Here is a 21,533-nt window from a genome sequence, read left to right as displayed (position 1 = left end):
AAGCCTACATTTTTGTTCTGAAGGCATCATTCTTGCATCACTTTATAATAAAGGTGCATGGTCCTGGTGTTTTAGTCACATGCGTACATGGGCGCAAGTTTCCTATAGAGACCTACGCTATTGACTCCTCTTTAGCGCTTACGCGGTGGCCCACTTCCCCGAGTCCGAAGAAGTCCGATTCACTGTAGTCAGTGGTCGGATCACAGTTCGGCTCATGATTCGGCTGAGGGGGATGACAGCTTTAGCAAACTTCTTTTGTGATGTCATAATAACAAGCACATATGCACGCACCCTGGCATTACTACAGACTGTGCGATGCGCAGAGAAGACAACGAAGGCAACGTTACTTAGCAACACCTATGCACTTTACTCTTGATGACAGCTCAACTTCGGTAATCTTCGTATCAATGCTAACGGTGATCGGCAGTATCATCAACAGCGCCCTCTACACTACCGGGACTATGCACCTTTAACTGGGGAAATCAAGAGTTGTTTTGTGTATTTATGCATCTAACAGAGGGACTACATACAACGTAGTCTTCAGAGAAAATGAGAGAAACACACACACACACACAAACACACACACACAAAATATGTCAAAACATGAAAAAAAAAAAAAAAACATTAAGCCTCTGGTGGCACTTTGTGGTGGAGGCATAAAGAGCAAACACAAGAAGTTGGAAAAAGAAGAAGAAGGAAAAGAAGGAGATAATGACAAAGAACAAGCAAAATGAAAAGAAGGAGATGAAGGAGGAGGGAACGAAGAATAAAAGGTAGATGGTAAAGAAGCAAAGAAGAAGAAAGAATAGGAATAGACAGATGAATAAAACAAGAAGACTCTTTTGTTTACATCATGTCACAAGTTTTAGTAAAACGTATCACCACTACAAGGTACACTTGAAACTAAGTGTCATCACTACAATTTTCACTTGAAATCATGCATGAATTCAACAATGATATCAACACATCATGCTACACCATAACAGGGAACGCATGTTGTTTTTGCATTCATGAAGACATTTCTGCCCCACAAATGCCCCCAGGTGAATCACATAGTTTATCTGCTAATGTATCATTACAAGTCTGCATACAGCAGCAGACAACTCTTTTGGATGCAGCAGTCTGGCTACCGCGGGTCTAGCAAGTCCTCAGCGAGCTGATCGGTTGCCACGGTAACCGCTGTGATGGTAATGGGCATAAAATTTGCATTGACCGATCAACAAGTCTGTCGACTACCACCTCAATATCTGGGTATGGCTTCAAAGCTAATCCGCACAGGTGACCCGAATGATTTGACCACACAATCTTGTGTAACTCTCTCTCGACCAATCGGGAAGAACCTCCCCAAAACCCCAAAATTTCTCTACATTTTCCTCACACCATATTATGCTGAAGAAGTGCCAAAACACATACTGGAGACGGTGTACACAATGGTTTACACAGTGGCTATGGATCCATGAAATCCATGGAATATGGAACGACATAAGGCCATGGGGGTTGGTACAGAAAAATGCTGATGCTAAGTAGGGCATCTTGTAATTGACAGCTAATCGGCCATTTCTGGATAACAAATTCCTCAACTTCTAGTCTCAACAAACTTTGTCCCATGCCATCGAAAGACTACACTCATTAAGTTTTACTGATACCTGATCAATCCAAGAGTGACTTTGGAAGATGGCAAGTGCAAAACTCGTCACATTCAACAGCACACGTACATCACAAACACTCTCATAATGTCAAAACACATCCTCCTACAAACTGTAAACTCAAATGATGTCCAATCAGAAGAAAATATCATCAGCAAACATATTTATTATCATGAAATTCAGGCACTCACCTGTTGGGACAGATGACCAGTTTGACAAGGACAAATGGTGACCAAAGAAGACAGGATAATATGCCATGAAAGAAAAAGAAATAAAAGAAATACAAACGTGTAAAAATCAGTGATTTGTGATAACAATGGTATGAGATGGACATATAACTTACATCATTATAATCACTCAAGTCAGCAAACTACTCTACTAGACTCAGAGATCTTAAACTCAACAAATAAAGCTAAGTCATTTGCTTAAAACTGAGAAATTAGATATACAAGTTTACAAATTCGAAGTTTTATGTATTGATTAACTCCTCTTGAAATTTCAAACTTTTAAAAACGTTCTGAAATTCAAAACTTCTTAGTTTTTATGAAACATGTTGATGTGGCATCATGAATTGAGCTAACGATTTTCTATTTTCATGGAGTAAATTTTCTCACATCAGTGTTTATTTGGTGACCAACTTCTAGTTTGTTTGTTTTTTTACCGTGTTACTAATACATTTTTGGAACATAAGGTGGGACACAAATCCTACATCATTAACAAGCTTGGAGCTTGGAAAAGTAGACGGTACCAAAAATCAGAAAATTAGTCTTCTACAACTCTAAAACTTTCGACAGTGATGAATAACATGTACACAAACAAATGAGCAAGTTATCATGAGTCGCACTTTAATGTCTTCAAAGGTTATCATGAATGACACAATATCATCTTCAATTTGGCAATAGGTTTACTTTATTCACAAAATAATGATTAATGTCATGTATGCTTTTATTTATGAAAAGGAAAAATTGAAATACATAGTGATGAGAAATGCACATCTGTAGAATCATGCAAAATGAATAGAAAGTGCATTCGTCGGAGCACATATGCAGGATCACGATTGAGCGCGGCTTTGATGGGACTATTACACTGAGGAATTGGGCGAGGGAGAGTTTGAATTGATAGCCCCCCAAATTATTCAGAGAGGGCGGCATATGAAAAGCTCATCATCGGCACTTAGCAATAAATGGTGAGCGTTACATTACCCTGACTCTCTCCCCCTCTCTCTCTCTCTCTATGTCTCTGTCTCTATACATATTACTGTGAATATGTGTCTGTTTGTCTGTCTGTCTCTCTTCTGCTCAGTCTTTTTCTTCATGTGTTTGTGTGTGTGTCTCTCTCTCTCTTTCTAATCTCTTTTATCACCTATATGTGTGTATGTATCTGTGTATTGTGTCCATGAGTACTGTAAAACAATGTATTCGCGGCATGACATTTTCGCGAATTGGAGCCGATGGCCTTTTTCAAAATTGAATTTTCGTGAATTTCCACAAAACTTTCGCAAGCATTTTGATTTCACGAATCTTGGTTCTCAAAAAAATATGTGAATTTAAAATGCACACACACACACACTTTCCTCATTTTACAGGATGTATTTCTGTTTGTCAGTCATCTATCTCTTTCTCTCGTTTATCAATCTCTCTATCTATCTATCCTCCCATCTATCTTTCCAATTCATTGATCTTTTTTTTCATTATTGCAATAGACATTACATCGGCCTTCCAGACAATTCAGTGAATTACTTCCCGAGGGCGCCCGAATTCAGTCGGGCTCGAGGGGAATGCACCACAAGTAGAGTTAGAACTCAATCACTCAGATGTCATGCACTTTGGCTGGATACCTATAATGATGGGCACCATTTCATTCATCTCAATGAGGCTGCGCACTATACACCCACAATGCAGGCATTAATGCTGATATTTGATTGTGAACATATCAAACATAAAAGTATATCCGAACCTCTGTTGATCCTGCCTCTTTCAAAATCTAAATAGTTTCCCTGAACACATGACTGTTTCTTTGTTCTTACATAATATTCATATCTTTCTTTATTGATTTCATGTCACACCACACTTTTTGGGCATTCTGCATGCCACATTCAAGTTTTAAAAGATTGTAAAAATGATTGCAGTGATAGCTAACCATTATTATGGTACAAATAGTGAAAAAGATAATACTGAACAAAAGATTAACATGACGTGCAGCTTTATGGGAGTGCAGATCATTTTGCTGTGAGTGAAAGTGAAATTGTAATCTTTTATCCAAATCGCGCGGGTTTCCCACTCTCAAATTTATTCAGTGTGAATCCCATAAGGATGGAATCCTGCAAGTTTTGTTCATGCGACTTCCGATTCTTCTCGTTGACTTACACAATCAGCAGCATAGGTGTTTGCAAGCGCAGGTAAGCCACCTATCACGTTTCTCAGGCAAGGCAACATGGGCTAGAAATATGCAGAGTGAGTTGGGAATGTGCAGGGTATAGCACATACCCAAAATACCATGAGATTTTGATGCAGCTCTGCATTTTGATCAAGTGTGATCAGAGGAAATATCATGAGGGTTAAATGTTCGCGATATTTGCTCAGAAAAGGCCCTGGAGACATACAGATGGACAGAGATATAGATAGAAAGATAGATAGATAGATAGATAGATAGATAGATAAATGGACAGATGGACAGATGAATGTAGAGACAGATAGATACATACATACATATACAAATAAATGGCTGGAATAATAATAACAATAATAATAATGACAATAATAATAATAATAATAATAATAATAATAATAATAATCATAATAATAATCATAACCAATATTTATATAACACCTTTCCTATAAAATCAAAGTACTTCAACAATTTCAACAAAATACAAGAAATTAACAATATCTACTGAACAAAGCAAAACAAAACAAATGATGATTTTAAACTTGTCAGATCATTAATCACACAGACAGATAGATGGATGAAAATATGGATAGACAGATAGAGAGATAGATAAAGCTAGATAGACAACAGATAGATAGATAGATAGATAGATAGATAGATAGATAGAAAGATATATAAAGGTACTTAGACAACAGAGAAATAGATAGATAAATAGATAGATAGATAGATAGATAGATAGATAGATAGATAGATAAAGCTAGATAGACAACAGATAGATAGGTAGATAGATAGATAGATAGATATATAGACAGGTAGATAGATAGACAGGTAGATAGATATATAGGTAGATAGATAGATAGATAGATAGATAGATACATAGATACATACATACATACATAAAGCTAGATAGACAACAGAGAGACAGATAGTTAAAGCACAGAAAGACAGGGATAGATAGGTTATATACAAACAGCCAGAAGAATATGTAGATAGATAGACAAAAGAGAAAGAGAGAGAGAGAGAGATGGACAGATAAAAACAGATACACAGACCAGTACCGGTAAAGAGAAGAGATGAAAAGGGGTGACAGAGACAAAGGGATATCGTCTGTTAGCTCCAGGAACTAATTCCACTTGGGTCTTAATTAGTCCGCGGTCTCTAATCAATACACGATGGTATGTATGTATCTCAGGAATCGTTAGTGGAAGCAATTAGGACCTGAGAGCCAAACAATAAAATGCCTGTTACGTAAAGATCGCACCCCGCGAGAGTTGTTTAATGTTCTAATTTCTAACCTGGGGAACAATTAGGCAAACAAAACATCCTTGTATTGTTTTATGTTCAGGCAGGAGTATAGCACAGCCATTCCCATCAATTAAGATGTTTCATTGAAACAACTTTTTTTTGTGTGCATAATACCCCTGTGGCCTTTGACATCAGATCATTTCATTCATGTACATTATTGCTTGATCACTACAGCTTGAATGCTTTCGATACTACAAGACACGTATTGCTGAAAGGTTATCCAAAATCATGTATGCTAATTGGTCAGACTGAAGGTTACATCACAGCTAAGTAACCATGGCGGCTAATATCTCAACATCCACACGGCATCACAGTAGAACACTGGTATTCATATGGTCACATTAAGGACAATAATCAAGTTCAGTAATAATGTGTCAGACTCTAAAGGTATTGTTTACCATTGGGGGCAGTGATTAAAAAAATGCTCGAGTTATCACATTTGATGCATGTGTAGGTCAGTTGTATCACAAAACATTCTACCATATAATTATTTCACAATAAAGCCAAAGATATAAGGAGATATCACTATTTTGTCTCAGTAATAGCTGTTGACGGTATGCCTAGAAACATTTTCATTATAACTATTGTTCACATTTTGTATATTTAACAATACTTTAACATTGATTATACTGATTAACATTCTGACATTGGTTGTTTCTCTTCCTAACTCGCATTTTAGAACTATTTTGAGTCTTAAAGCTGGGTTTTTGTTTCATCTGCAAATGGTAAATAAAGTCTAGTTTTACTGCACCCATCAGTCACACAGTAATCCTTCTTTGAGTTGAATTCACCATTAGGTGAGTTCACATTCACAGTGACATATTGTGGTCATTTCATAACGTGAATGCTAATACACCACAAAATATTGGTGTTTAGGGTGGTAATTCAAACTTTGCAAGAAATATGCACTCCAGACTTAAAAGCCAACGCCGTCGTGAAATACCACTGATCATACAGCGGTGTACTACTCACATGACCTGACAAGGTTGGCTTCATTTGTCATATGAGATATGCAAATGCACAATGCCTACCAGAAGCACAATACCGTAAAAGCAGAAATTTCCACAGTACATTAATTTTCATACATTTCGCACTACTTTGGGCTAGAATGAATCCTAAAACCTGCAAAAAAAAAATTTCATAATTTTATCTGCACATTCTGAATGGGTAGGCAATTGCACAGCACGAATTCAAGAATCAACGAACACGTTTTTGAGCCAAGCAACGTGAAAAATTTAATCACGCGAAAATACTGTCGTTTTAGAGTACAGTATATACCAAAATAAACTTTGCGTTAAATTTACGTGTAACGCAAGCGCCGATCGGTACTGCGTTAATCTTTCTGCGTTACAAAATTAACGATCACCGTGCGTGAATGATCGTTACAGATCGTTACAGATCGTTACTGTGCGTTACAGATCGTTACTGTGCGTTAATTTTTAGATCTTGCGTTAGCGGACTTGTCATGTGGACTGGCAAGAAATCTCGGAAATTGCGAGACTCGGAGATGCCTCGGTTAAGTAACTGTCGTTCGTAATATTTACTACGGACAATTTCCTGCCGGCGGAAGGCATTTAAATAGCGATATCAAATACCGAAAAGATTTTGTAGTTGAGCAAAACTCCCCTGGCAATGTCGTATTGTCATTGTCGTCAAATTTGTACTCATGGGCGCAGTCAATGGAATCGGGCAAGCAAAAATTTCGAAGCCACATTTTTCCCCCACAGCCAACATATTCCATCGAACATTGAACCCATGAAATCACGCATACGCAAGCCTAAAACTAACGCCGACTGTCTAACGTTAGCGATGTCACGATTTCAACAACGGTCAGACACTTACTCAATTCAGGAAGGTGCAAAAGTCCGTTTATATTCCAATACACAACGTGTGTCTCGCCGAATAACTGGTCGTAGTGTGTGGTGACAAAGCCGAGTATTTCGGCAGTAAAAGTAGCTGCAGCAGAAGAAAATGTCTACCACTTTCTGCTCGCATTATTACACTGCCAGCAGGTGAGTCAAGTGGTGACTTGATAGGCACGCTTCACATGAAAGTTTACCCAGAAACATGAAAAATCCCACGATGCCAAGGTGCCAGAGTGGGGGAATGGGGAAGGGTGGAGAGAGAGAGATACCAATCAACAGAAGAAACCGCGCGTACTGGCGCATTCTCGGAGGTCATGAACAGTCTGGGGTCTTGGAGATGAACAGAGAAGGAATGTTTAATTAAAGATAGCTCAAGTCGAAGACCCAGGATTACAAACGTTGATTCTTTTTTTTTTCTCCTTTCATATATCATGCCTTCACGTTTAGAAATGGTTGCACTCCTTAAAAAAAAAAAAAAAAAACTCTCCTGCGATTTTTAAAACGTCAAACTTACCATGAAAGTGTTACTACGTGTAATACAATAGTTAATACTATACCTATTGCTTTAATCATACAATGTATCTGTATAACACAAATTTGACTACCAATGACAATAAAAGATACTTGTATTTGTTTTGTGCGGAGATTTTTTTGTCTTTATCCTGACTAGTTCCTATGAAATTTCTAATGTTTTTACGGCAGCATCAACAGCCAAAAATAAATTACTGAGAGATTTATAGATTATGAAATTTTTGGCAACCATCCATTTGAACGTCAGGCATGAAAAGCTCCTGATATTCAGCAAAAACAACTCAACAGATCAGAGACAAAGTTCCTTCAAATTTTTGAGAAGTAGCACGCAGATTTGCTGGGCGTGGTAGGGTCCATGCTTTGAGATCGTCACAATCGTGTTGTCACCAGGGAGGTGGAGTGTCTCTCTTCCACCTCCCTGTTGTCACGGAGTATCGGGAAGTTCTCACAAACTTCAGGATCACCCCTCCCTGCCAACTCCATGTTGCTCCCAGGGAGGCGGGAAGAGTCTCTTCCCACCTCCCTGTTGCTCCCCAACGTGCATTGTGAATGCGTGGCGTTTCTTGTCACCGTCAGTACCCGAGGCTGCTTTGTATTTGTCTTGGAATATTGATTCTTCTTGTCATAACATGAGTGTAGTAATCGTTTTGCATGGCTATGTAAAAAATTGTGATACAACGTGTACTCAACTCGTCTTTGTGATTTTTTTCTTCAGTCCAAAAGGAAGACAAAATAGTATCATGACGTTTGCAATTGTTCGAAAGGTCTGCTTTTGATAACTCACAGACTACTCAGTAATCACCCTTGTTTTCCCGCTCCCAGGCCCTCCAATTTTATTGAGCAATCCACACGCGCGCGCAAATTCCTTTGCCATGTGGTTTTGCCAGCCAGCTGTCGGAATGTGCTTTGAAGTTACATTTCAGCCTGGCCTGGCTGGCATGAATGGGTGTCGAGTTTCAATCAATACCTACTGTTGTTTTATTCTTGTATTTGAACATGTCGTTTCACCTGACAACACACGGAGATCGGGAAGGTGTAGGGCCAGGGAAGAGGTTTTTGTTGTGTGTTGCAACCTAATCCGGGCAATTAACCCCAGAGGGCAATTACCCCCCCCCCCCCCTCCCCCGCTAAATACTGGTTAATGGTAAGGTTAGAGTAAAGATTAGGGTAAGGTTTAGGGTGAGGAGTTTGGGTTATGGTTAGGATTAGGGCCAGGGGAAGGGTCCGGGGTAATTGCCCAGGAAGAAAAGAGGGACGCGCTTTTGTTCTTGGTCAAATCGATTTCCTAGGTGATGCTGTGGAGCTAGAAAGGAACAAAAAAAGCAATTATGATGTCTGGCGTACTTCCGGGACGTCTTATTTTTCTTGCACTCTGAAATTTCCTATTGTTTGGCGTTATCAATGTCGTTAATTGTTAAGTTACTCTCTTTCGCATTATAAACTTAAAGTCCATAGAACATTCATACGCATTAAGATCACACTCGAAAAGCTATACTGGTGTATAGTTTGAACACAGCAAAATGAAATAACGAATATCCCGCAGATTTACCAAAATTATGCGTCATGTGGGTCCATTCATTTTCTTTTCTTTTCTTTTTTTCATTTGTCTTCTTGTCGATGTGGGGGGTATAGATTCAGGATATACTTTTCCTTTTCCCCTTTCGGCCCGGTGCGATTACTCCTGGTGCTGACATTCTTTCTGCTCGTCTTCCGATTATACTGTTGTTGTAAATAAATGCGCATGGAGCCCCAGCTGTATCGCAAAAAAAAAAAAAAAAAAAGTCTATCTAAAGTTGACCTTCAAGTACATGTACTTAAGTAAAATCTGAATCAATTAGCCATGGTACGGGTTTGCGGTTTCAATCCCCTCGAAGCCCGATATTTGCCTTTAAGCAAGACACTTTATCCACAAAAGGCCAGGGCTCCACACTAACTTTTATTTCGGTGGCCCGATCGGGCCACCAAAATGATTGATTTTTATTTTTTGGTGGCCCGAAAAGGAAAGCAAACAAGCAAAACTATCGGTCCTACTAAACATAGAAAAATAAATATCAAGTATTACTGAAGTGATACAGGTGCCCACGTCTAAAATAAGGAGAAAATTTAATCATCTTATACCGTTATTCTGAGTTCTAAGATTTCGCAAATAGGCTTATAGATTATTATAAAAGTTGATGCCTATTAAATTGGTCAAAATTTACGTTTGAAATGAGAAAGTGGGAGCATTTGCAGACATTGTAAACATCTGACATTTGTTTTAGCATCGTAAAGAGCCAAAAAATTACCGTTATTTATTTCTGGTGGAAATTCAAGCAATCATTCAACATTTACAAGTATTTTAACACCTTCCGGAATGTAAAACCAAGCAACCGACATTCATTCTATCATCTTACGGACCTGAATATCATCCTTATTCATTTCCGAACGTGAAAGCAAACATCCGCTCTTTATTTTATCATCTAACTGAGCCGATTGATACCGTTTATATTTTCCAAATGTACAAGCAACAATCTGTTACTTATTTTAGCATCGCCACGGAGCAGAATATTACCGGTATTCATCTCCAAATTCAAAAGCAAACACCCGACATTTACTTTATGATCGAAGGAGCCGAATGTTACTGCTGTCCACTTCCGAAAGTGAAATGAATCATCTGACATATTTCAGCATCGTACGGAGCCGAATGTTATACTGTTTTTCACATTCAAACGTTATCCGACATTACATTTACCATCAAACGCAACTGAATGTTATTGTTATTCATTTCGAAATGTTAAATTTATAGCAAATGTCTGATATTTATTTTAGCATCTTAATTATGGAGCAGAATGTTACTGCTTGTCACTTCCGAACGTTCAAGCAATCATCTGACATTTATTTTGGCATCTTCCGAAGCCGAATGTTATTGAGCACTATTTACTTTCGAACGTAAAAGCGAACATTCGGCATTTCATCGTCGTACGGAGCTGAATATCACTGTTATTCATTTCCGAACGTCAAAGGGATCATTCGACATATATTTTAGTATCTTCCGGAGCTGAATGTTATTGCCATTTACTTTTGAACGTAAAAGCGAAGATCCAGCAATTATTTCATCATCGTACTGAGTTGAATACTATTGTTATTCATTTCCGAACGCCAAAGCAAACATTCAACATTTATTTTAGCATCTTCCGGAGCTGATTGTTATTGCTATTTACTTTCGAACATAAAAGTAAACATCAGACATTTATTTATCAACGGACGGAGTTGAATACTATTGTTATTCATTTCCGAACGTCAAAGCAAACATTAAAGGACGAGTTCACCTTCATAAACATAAGGATTGAGAAAATGCAACAATATTAGTAGAACACATTGCATCAGTGAAAGTTTGAGGAAAATTGGACAATCGATGCAAAATGATGAGGAGACTACAGCTTGTGAGTCATATGCGTACAACAGTATAAAGAAAATGTAAAAGAAAATTCAACATATTTTCACTTTTTTCGCATAATAAAAGAGCATTTGACTTGCCTCTTTCTAAAGGCAGGGGGAATTCTATTACCCATAACATTTGTCGGTAACGAGTCAGGGGAATGTGTACTTTTTTCAAAAGATGGAATTTTGTGAAATTCTCTTTATATTTTCCTTATATTGTTGTACGCATGTGACATCTAAGTTATTCATACACTGCAGTAGTCTTCTCATCCAGCGGGTACCGCACAAAAACTTCAAAAATTCATAACTTTTGAACGGATTGTCTGATTTTCCTCAAACTTTCAATGATGTGTTCTACTAATATTGCTACATTCTCTCAATCCTTATGTTTATGAAGGTGAACTTGTCCTTTAACTTCACCATCAAACGCATTTAAATGTTACTGTTATTCATTTCGAAATTTAAAAGCAAACATCATTTAAAAGCAAACATCCGACAGTTATTTAGCATCGTATGGAGCAAAATATTACTGTTATTCACTTCCGAACGTAAAAACAATCATCTGACATTTATTTCAGCATCTTCTGGAGCCGAATGTTATTGCTATTCATTTTCGAAAGTAAAAGCAAACATCCAACATTTATCTCGTCGTTGTACGAAGTTTATTATTATTGTTATTCATTTCCGAACGCCAAAGGGATAATTCGACATTTACTTTAGCATATTCCAGAGCTAAATATTATTATTATTTACTTTCGAACGTAAAAGTAAACTTCCGGCATTTATTTTATCATCGTATACGGAGTTGAAATTCATTATAATTTATATCCGACCGTCAAAGCAAACATTCGACATTTATTTCAGTATCTTCCGGAGCCGTATTTTATCCCTATTCATTTCCGAACGCAAAATCAAATATCTGACATTAATTTCAGCACCGTACGGAGCTGAATCTTTACCATTATTCATTTCCAAAAGTATGAGCAAACATCCGACATTTATTTTTGTATAATACGGAGTCGAATATTACCGTTATTCATTTCCAAAATTAAGAGCAAACATCTGACATTTAATCTAGCAGCTTTACAGGCCTCGAAATAGGATTTTGGAGGGGCAAGGCCATATAGAAAAGGGCACTTTTTCCAAGAGGCCAGGGCACTTAAGTCAGTCAGAGGGGCACCAAGGCCACATTGGAAAGGGCATGTTTGGTGTTTATGAAAAAAGAAAGAAGAAAAACAAACCGAGAAAAACAAACACACACACACACACACAAAGTGCAACACACAACAAAAACCTCTTCCCTACAGCTGTAACACATTCCCGATCTCCGCGTTTCTATCAGGTGAAACAACATTTTTTAAAACAGGAATAAAACAACAGTAGGTATTGATTGAAACTCGACACCCTTTCAGGCCAGCCAGGCCAGGCTGCCATGAAACTTCAAAGCACATTCCGACAGCTGGCTGGCAAAACCACAAGGCAAAGGAATTTGCGTGCGCGTGTAGATTGCTATGATTAGTCTGTGACAGACAGTTCATGACCTCCAAGAATGCGCCAGTACGCGCGGTTTCTTCTGTTGATTGGTCTCTCTCTCTCTCTCCACCCCTCCCCATTCCCCAGTCTGGCACCCCTTGGCATCGTGGGATTTTTCTTTTTTCTTGGTGAACTTGGAGTTCACCACTCTACTCTATCTGAATATGCGCTGCCTAGCTAGAATACTCGCGGCCGCTGCGCTGCGGAGGCAGTCGGGACGGTAAAAGCCGGTCGGGTGTACATGTACGTACACGTCGTCTCGTATCTCGGAAAGATACTTTGAGTTTGAATCAGATACATCGGGACGCGAGTGAACTGAAGGTATGATATTTGAGATCAGGAAAGTTGTTCAAGCTTATTAAAGAGACTTTGAGAAAGGGCATATCATACGTCATAAATAATAACTTTCATTCTAAAAGGGCACCACGGCCCCAAGAAAAAGGGCATATTTTTTTTTTTTTGGCCGTAACTTTGATCAAAAAACAAAAGGCGTTGCGGCCAACGAGAGGGGCACCGACGGCCAATGCCGTCGGTGGCCGTCGGTTAATTCGAGGCCTGAGCTTACGAAGCCGATAGTTAGTTACCGCTGTTCATTTTCAAAACTGAAGGCAAACATCCGGCTTTTTTTGGTGGCCCGGCGTGCGTTTTTGGTGACGCCGGTCGCAAATAAACCATTCGCGAAATCGTGATTCGATTCGCGAAAAGACTCCGCTAAATCGCTTCACTCGGCAGGGGCTACGTCGTCCTTTCACCAGGTCTCGTTACAAAACCAAAATCTCGTGTGAGTTCTTGCGTTACCTATCGTTAATTTTAACGAAACATCGTTAATTTGCGTGAGGGATCGTTACTCATCGTTACTCATCGTTACTCATCGTTACTCATCGTTACTACAAACGTTAATTTTCCCGATCGTTACTTTGCGTTACTAACGATTCAGGTGAAACCGCTTGCGTTAATGAAACGTTAATGTTGATTAACGCAAAGTTTCTTTTGGTATATACTGTACGTCATGAACAAGAGCAGTACCAAGTGAATTACTGCAGTATCTATTACCATGGTAATTTGGAAATGAATATGATGCCAACAAATTACCGAGGCATCTAATTTCACAATACCGATGTGAACGCACCTATTGATGGATAGTGCCCTTCAGCTAAACACTGCTGTCATTTGAGTTTGGTACACAAACAGGCTAATTGCTGCTTAAAATGACAGCTCATGGGGGGAGAATGAATCACGAGTCTTTTCCCATTAACTCCCTCCTAGGACTGCCAAATCAAAATTGCCACTGACATTGTGCACAAACATATTGCTGATGGAAATAGCACAGTTAAAGGGAAAAGGACATGTGCATCTCATCCAGCGAAGTTTTAAAAATTCATAATTTTTTGATAGATTGTGCAATTTTCCTCAAATTTCATTGGTGCATTCTAATAATATTGCTTCATTCACTCAATCCACATGCTTACTTGGGGAAACTTCCCCTTTAACTGAAGAAACATATTGCCTGTTGTAATAGCAGAGTTAATTGGGGAAAAAAAATCTCTGATAAACTTGCGGCCCTTTCTTTCCGATGCAGCCAACACAACAACCTTGTGCAACCAGGCATTTTGGAAGAATGTTTCTGTTAACAAATCTCTCATTTCTAACACAGATATATGTCATGCTAGTTTGAGCATGTATTTAAACTGTGTTCTACAACTAAAAGTAGATGAAAAATTGGATGAAATTTGGTGGAATTTGACAGTTTTTATGTTTTTCTGATACTGACATAAACCTCTAAGCTTAGATCAGAGGGGTGAAAAGAAATGTCAAAATGAGGTTAACTACCCCTGAAGTATCATGGTCCTTTTAAAAGATGATAACAGAGATGCAGGATATGAAGCAACCAAAAAAAAAAAAAAAAATCCCACTTATTTACATAATTCAATTGCTATCGCATTAAAAAAGAAACGGGTCACAACTCCCTATCTTTCTAATTTGGGACATACAAACAATCAAAATGAATGCAATGATGCTCATCAAATTATTCATTGGCTAGAGGCATGAGTGAAATAGGGCGGAAAATTTAGTTGGAACAGAGGGAAAAACACAAAAATTGTGCACTACACCATAATCCCGTCCCCCTCCCACCGTCCATGTACTTTCACAGCTATTTATATCTTCATATTCTACATACAGTCCCGCTCGCGGTAACCTGTGGGGGTCCGTGTCACTCCCGCGATTACCGCGTATGCCCGCGTCCTCCCGCGTACTCCCGCGCTCTGTCATGCAAAATTTTCGCAAGTCCGTGGACGATGTGTGCGGCGCCAAAAATCGCGACAATACCGCACACAGTACAGGGAACTCCCGCCCACACGAGCGAGTGCGAGTTGTACGATCGCGATTGCAGCATGCATGCACACTGTGCACAGCACAGCTAGCAGCGCGCGATTCAACGTTGTGCTTGTCGTGCTGTTCCTGACGACGCAATGTGCACTGTATGTGTTACGAGTGGCGTAATCACAGTACAAAACTTGTACATTGAAAAACAAATGTGGAATTAATCTCAGCAAAACCCAAGTAAAATTTATGCTACATATCATTAAAGACTAGAAGACATTCGCATTGGACCACGAACGCAACGGTATAATATCGTTACCTTCTCATTTCGAGCGAGTCCCGAGGAGGCATCGAACGGCAAGAATCAATGCAACATGACAGTTTATGCAGAACGTTGAATTTATTTCCAGTCCCATGAAAACAGCACGATGTGTTTTTTGCTATTATATATGTAGTACAGTATTCCTGTAGGTACGTAAAGTACAGTTTGTAGGCCCACTGGTAACTGACGCACCTGTGTCTCACATCTAGTTCTCCGACCGTGCTGTATGACCGCCGAGTCGATTGGTTGGCAGTACCAAAAATAATAATAATAACAATGATAATAATAATGATAATAAATAAATAAATAAATAATATTGCCTTCCATGTGTTTCTGGTACCGCATGAGCTAATAAGCCTGTGCTAGTTCGTATCAGCTGTTCCCTGTCACAGCTTAAGGCAACGTACCGTACGAGAAAGATTTTTTTTTTTAATTCTCATTTGTTTGCTTTACTTATGGCCTATATATTTGCCGTAACTTTATGCCACGAACGTCAGAGAATTAAGTTTAGCAGAGAACCATGAAAACACGTGTAGCCCCTAAAGAACGTGTATTCCCCGAAATGTCATTGATACTCACAACCTGTCGAGAAAAATGCGATCACAACAGCTGGCACGCGCGATCTACAATTTGTTGAGCGCCCCGCGGCCCGTTGCACTGTTTGTTTATTAAATTTGCGTAAGTTATATGAAAAGCTAGGAACCATACCGTGCTCATACGAAAAATAGAGCTAGAAAACAACTGTCGTATCGCTTAGAAATATCCGTAAGGAAATTATAGAGCTAAAAGAAAATTATGATGTCATGATAATAATGACATACCGGTAAATGATTATTGGAATTAGCTTTTGTGAAGTGAGTAAATGGACGGCACAGACCCCTTGCAAAATGAGAGGAGACAATAAAAATTATGATTACAAGAGGAGGCAAAGAGTAGACACAGACGATGTAATACGATTCGAAAAATAAACGCATTTGTGAACTCTAATCTTCATAATGATTTGACAAGTTTCGATTTTACCTCCTGACTAGTGTATTCGCTCAGAACTTCCCGTGAACACGCAGGGGAGTTGAAATTTGTAGCTCCCGCGATTCCCGCGTTCGCTCCAATGAACACGGAAGGCATGCAAGCTTTTGTACCTCCCGCGTATTCCCTCAACTTCCTCTGAACATCACGAAGGGGTGAGAGATTAGTGCTCCCGCGTTTACCAGTTTACCGCAGAAGCGCTTTCCACTGAAAAGAGAGCGCAAACTTAATTACCCCGTAATCCCTCCTCTGGTATAGAGTAAGGGAAGGATGCGAGATTATTGTAACTCAATAAATAATAGAAAATAGGCCTACTTTGATGCTGATATGCATGTCTAGTACAGTCGTTGCTATAGTATACTTAAGTTTCTCAAATATAACCATACCCATAGATATATAGTGCGTTAATTCAAGCAATTCCGCCTCCCTGCTTCAAGTCTAAGATCTCTAGCTGGTGTATAATATGCGGATTTGAAGAAAATGGTTCCAAGTTCATTACTACCTATATAGTGATGGCCCTGAGCAAAATTGGCCATAACAAATACTTTGTCAAGAAAGTAGAGGGCAACGCTTGTGATTTTGATATTTCTTTCTTTAAATAATGAAAACACTTGGTGCTCATGTAGAGGACAGATAGATAAAGACAGTTATACCAGTTTGTTGCTTGTCTAAAAGAAAATTATAGAGAGGTTATAGTAACAGAGTTATTATGATAGTAGTAATAATGACAGTAATAAGTAGAAGACGAAGAACAGAAAAAAATTGTTAAGAATAGATGATTGGTGTATTTATATGTGAGTCCAGTACGAAAGATGAATTCATCTGTTTGTTTTTAAGATGAATGCTGAATACTCTAATGATTTGATAAATTTCCCTCTTACCATGGATTTTTGTTACTGCTGTTATCAAAATGAATAATACAAGGACGTGTAATGTTTTAGGGATTTATTTGCCATCTGATATTATTAGAAGAAAAAAAGTGTACGGAAAACAAAATTGCATAATATTTGATTATGAACCAGAGCTTGTGGATTTGAAGAAGTACAGTATAAAATTTCCGGTACGACAATCCTGAAAATTGTGGCCAAGCAGGACCAGTGTTAAAAATAAAAATAAAATTATTCTGGAATGGATTTGTGTAAGGTTGTATTCACGCTGAACCTGCTGTAAACGCGGGAGGAGTCGAGATTTGTAGCTCCCGCGATTCCCGCGTACGCTCCAATGAACACGGAAGGGGTGCACGCTTCTGTACCTCCCGCGTATTCCCTCAACTTCCTCTGAGCATCACGAGAGGGGTGAGAGATTAGTGCTCCCGCGTTTACCGCAGAAGCGCACTCCACTGAATAGAGAGTGCGAACTTTGAAATTACCCCGTAATCCCTCCTCTGGTATAGAGTTAACAAGTGAAGGATGCGAGACTATTGTAACTCAACTATAGAAAATAGGCCTACTTCGATGCTGATATGCATGTCTATAGTATATGCAGTCGTTGCTATAGTATACTTAAGTTTCTCAAATAATATATAACCGTACCCATAGATTGATAGTGCGTTAATTCAAGCAATTCCGCCTCCCTGCTTCAAGTCTAAGATCTCTAGCTGGTGCGGGTTTGAAGAAAATGGTTCCAAGTTCATTACTACCTAGTGATGGCCCTGAGCAATTGATTGGCCATAACAAATACTTTGTCAAGAAAGTAGAGGGCAACGCTTGTGATTTTGATATTTGTTTCTTTAAATAATGAAAACACTTGGTGCTCATGCAAAGGACAGATACCAGTTTGTTGCTTGTCTGAAAGAAAATTATAGAGGTTATAGTAACAAAGTTATTATGATAGTAGTAATAATGACAGTAATAAGTAGAAGACGAAGAACAGAAAAAAGATTGGTAAGATGATGGGTGTATTTATGTGAGTACAGTACGAAAGGTGAACGCATTTGTTTGTTTTTAAGGTGAATGCAGAATACTCTAATGATTTGATAAATTTCCCTCTTACCATGGATTTTTGTTACTGCTGTTATCAAAATGAATAATACAAGGACTTGTAATGTTTTTAGGGATTTATTTGCCATCTGATATTACTAGAAGAAAAAACGTGTACGGAAAAAAGAAATTGTATAATATTTGATTATGAACCAGAGCTGGTGGATTTGAAGAAGTACAGTATAAAATTTCCGGTACGACAATCCTGAAAATTGTGGTCAAGCAGGACCAGTGTTAAAAAAAAATAATAAATAAATAATATTCTGGAATGGATTTGTGTAAGTTTGTATTCACGCTGAACCTAATGTGAACGCGGGAGGAGTCGAGATTTGTAGCTCCCGCGATTCCCGCGTACGCTCCAATGAACACGGAAGGGATGCAATCTTTGTACCTCCCGTACGTGCATTCCTTAAACTTCCTTTGAGCGTCACGAGAGGGGTGAGAGATAAGTGCTCCCGCGTTTACCACAGAAGCGCTTTCCACTGAATAGAGAGCGCGAACTTTGAAATTACCCCGTAATCCCTCCTCTTCTGTATAATAGTCTTCACAAGTAAAAGATGCGAGATTATTAAGTTTAACTCCAGAAATAAAAGAAAATAGGCCTATACTGGCTACTTTGCTGCTGATTATGCAAGACTGGTATTCAGTCGTTGCTATAATATACTGAAGTTTCTCAAATAAATATGCGTTAATTCTAATTGTTCCGCCTCCCAATACTTCATGTCTGTAAGATCTCAAGCTGGTGAGTTTGAAGAAAATGGTTCCCATGTTCATTATACTGATGACCCGGTCCAAAATCGGCCATAACAAATCTCTGTCAAGAAAGACTAGTATTGGTTAAGTGCAACGCTTGTGATTATTTTTCTCTTGAATAATGAAAACACGTGGTGCTCATGCAGAGGAAAGATAGAGAAAGACAGTTAGTTTGTTGCTTGTCCAAAAGAAAATTATAGAGGTTAATAGTAACAAAGTTGTTATGATAATACTAATAATGACAGTAACAAGTAGAAGAAGAGAACAGAGAAAGATTTGATTAGATAACGGGTGTAAATATGTGAGTATATACAGTTCAAAAGGTGAACGCATGCTATTTTGTATGTTTATTGGGTGAACGCTGAATAATATTGCTGAGTGATTTGATAAGTTTCCCTCTAACCATGGATTTTTGTTACTACTGTTATCAAACTAAAAGATAAAAACAAAGACTTGTGATGTTTCGAGGGATTAATTTGCCATCTTTTATTACTATATACAACGTTTCCGAAAAATGTATATATACATTGTATAAAATTTCATATTTGATTATTTATTATTTTATTAAGAACCGGAGCTTGTGGATTTGAAAAAGTACAGTATAACATTTCTGGTACGACAATCCCGAAAAATGTGGCCATGCAGGACCTATGTAACAAAAAAAAAAAAAAAAGTATGTTCTGGAATGGATTTGTGTAAGCTTGCATTCACGCTGAACCTCCTGTGAACACGGGAGGAGTCGAGATTAAACTTTGTAGCTCCCGCGATTCCCGCGTACGCTCCAGTGAACACGGAAGGCATGCAAGCTTTTGTACCTCCCGCGTATTCCCTCAGCTTCCTCTGAGCATCACGAGAGGGATAAGAGATTAGTGCTCCCGCGTTTACCGCACTTCACTGAATAGAGAGCGCGAACTTTGAAATTACCCCGTAATCCCTCCTCTTCTGTATAATATAATAGTCTTAACAAGTATACAAGATGCGAGATTATTTAACTCCAGAAATAATAGAAAATAGACCTACTTTGATGCTGATATGCATGTCTACAGTCGTTGCTATATTATACTAAAGTTTCTCAAGTAAATATAACCGTATATACCCATAGTTTATAGTTCATTAATTCAAGCAGTCCCGCCTCTCTGCTTCATGTCTATAGATCTTAAGTTGGTGAGTTTGAAAAATGGTTCCCATGTTCATTACTGATGACCCGGACCAAAATCGGCCATAACAAATACTCTGTCAAGAAAGTATTGATTAAGAGTGCAACGCTTGTGATTTTTTCTCTTGAATAATGAAAACACGTGGTGCTCATGCAGAGGAAAGATAGCGAAAGACAGTTTGCTGCTTGTCTAAAAGAAAATTACAGAGGTTATCAACAAGGTTGTTGTGATGATACGAATGACAGTATAGAAGAAGAAGAAGAAGAACAGAAAAAGACTGACCAGTTGTAAAGATGTGAGTATAAGGTTCGAAAGATGAACGCATTTGTTTGTTTAAGGTGAATGCTGAATACTATATGCATTTGACAAGTTTCCCTCTTCCCATGGATTTTTGTAACTACTGTATATCAAAATGCAGAACAAATCAAAAACTACTTGTAATCTGTTGATGGATTTATAGGTTTGCCATATTACATGTATACTATTAAAGAAAAAAAGTTTCCGGAAAAAAAAATGATTAGTAGAACCAAAGCTTGTGGATGGGAAGAAGTACAATATAAAATTCCCGGTACCACAATCCCGAAAAAATGTGGCCATGGATAGTACTAAATGTAACAGAAAATACAATTCTGGAATGGATTTGTGTATGCTTGTATTTGCTCAGAACCTCCTGTGAACGCGGGAGGAGTCGAGATTTGTAGCTCCCGCGATTCCCGCGTTCGCTCCAAGGAATATGGAAGGGGTACGTGCAAGCTTTTGTGTCTTCCGCGTAATCCTCAGCACCCAAAGTATTGTGGAGCTGGTAGCACTTTCCGCGTATTCCTTTAACATCCTCTGAACATCATGAAAGGAGTCTGAGATCAGTGTTGTGCTCCCGCGTTTACCGCAGAAGAGCACTCCATTGAATAGAGAGTGCGAACTTTGAAATTGCCCCTCTGTATCCTGTCTTAACAAGGGGAGGATGCGACATTACTGTTACTGTTACTGTTACTCCAGTAAAGAAAATGAGTTTGATAACTGGTGGGTTTGAAGAAAAGAATGCACAGTTCATAAATACATGAAATAGACATTATAGTGATTGCCAGGACCAATATCCTGCCAAAACATGAATATTCTACGAAGAATGTATATAAATTGCATATCGAGCTCCTCGCTGTTTGTCTTCCTCTTTTTCTTTTCTTTTGACTGATGAAACCATTTGGTGCTCAGAGGAAATATAGAGAAGACAGTTGCCTTATCGCCTATCGGAAAGGACATTAAAGAGGTAAAAGAAACGAAGTTACGAT

The 21,533-nt window shown here is 38.6% G+C and overlaps 1 protein-coding gene across 1 annotated transcript in view; it reads right to left on the bottom strand.

Annotated features, from left to right (window-relative positions):
* Window positions 1-578: 578 nt before the first annotated feature.
* The window catches only part of LOC139722018 (uncharacterized), a 105,581-nt gene continuing 84,626 nt past the window's right edge, over window positions 579-21,533 (bottom strand). Inside the window, exon 4 of the mRNA XM_071633345.1 lies at window positions 579-1,837. Coding sequence (XP_071489446.1) covers window positions 1,782-1,837 — 56 coding nt within the window. The 3' untranslated portion in view covers window positions 579-1,781. The remainder of the gene's footprint in view (window positions 1,838-21,533) is intronic.

Source organism: Diadema antillarum, unplaced genomic scaffold (genome assembly GCF_040938485.1).
Source record: "Diadema antillarum isolate AM-2024a unplaced genomic scaffold, OU_Dant_1.0 scf00000155, whole genome shotgun sequence".
Lineage (NCBI taxonomy): Eukaryota > Metazoa > Echinodermata > Echinoidea > Diadematoida > Diadematidae > Diadema > Diadema antillarum.
Note: the sequence above shows the minus strand (reverse complement) of the source record. Positions and strands in the feature narration are given on the sequence as shown.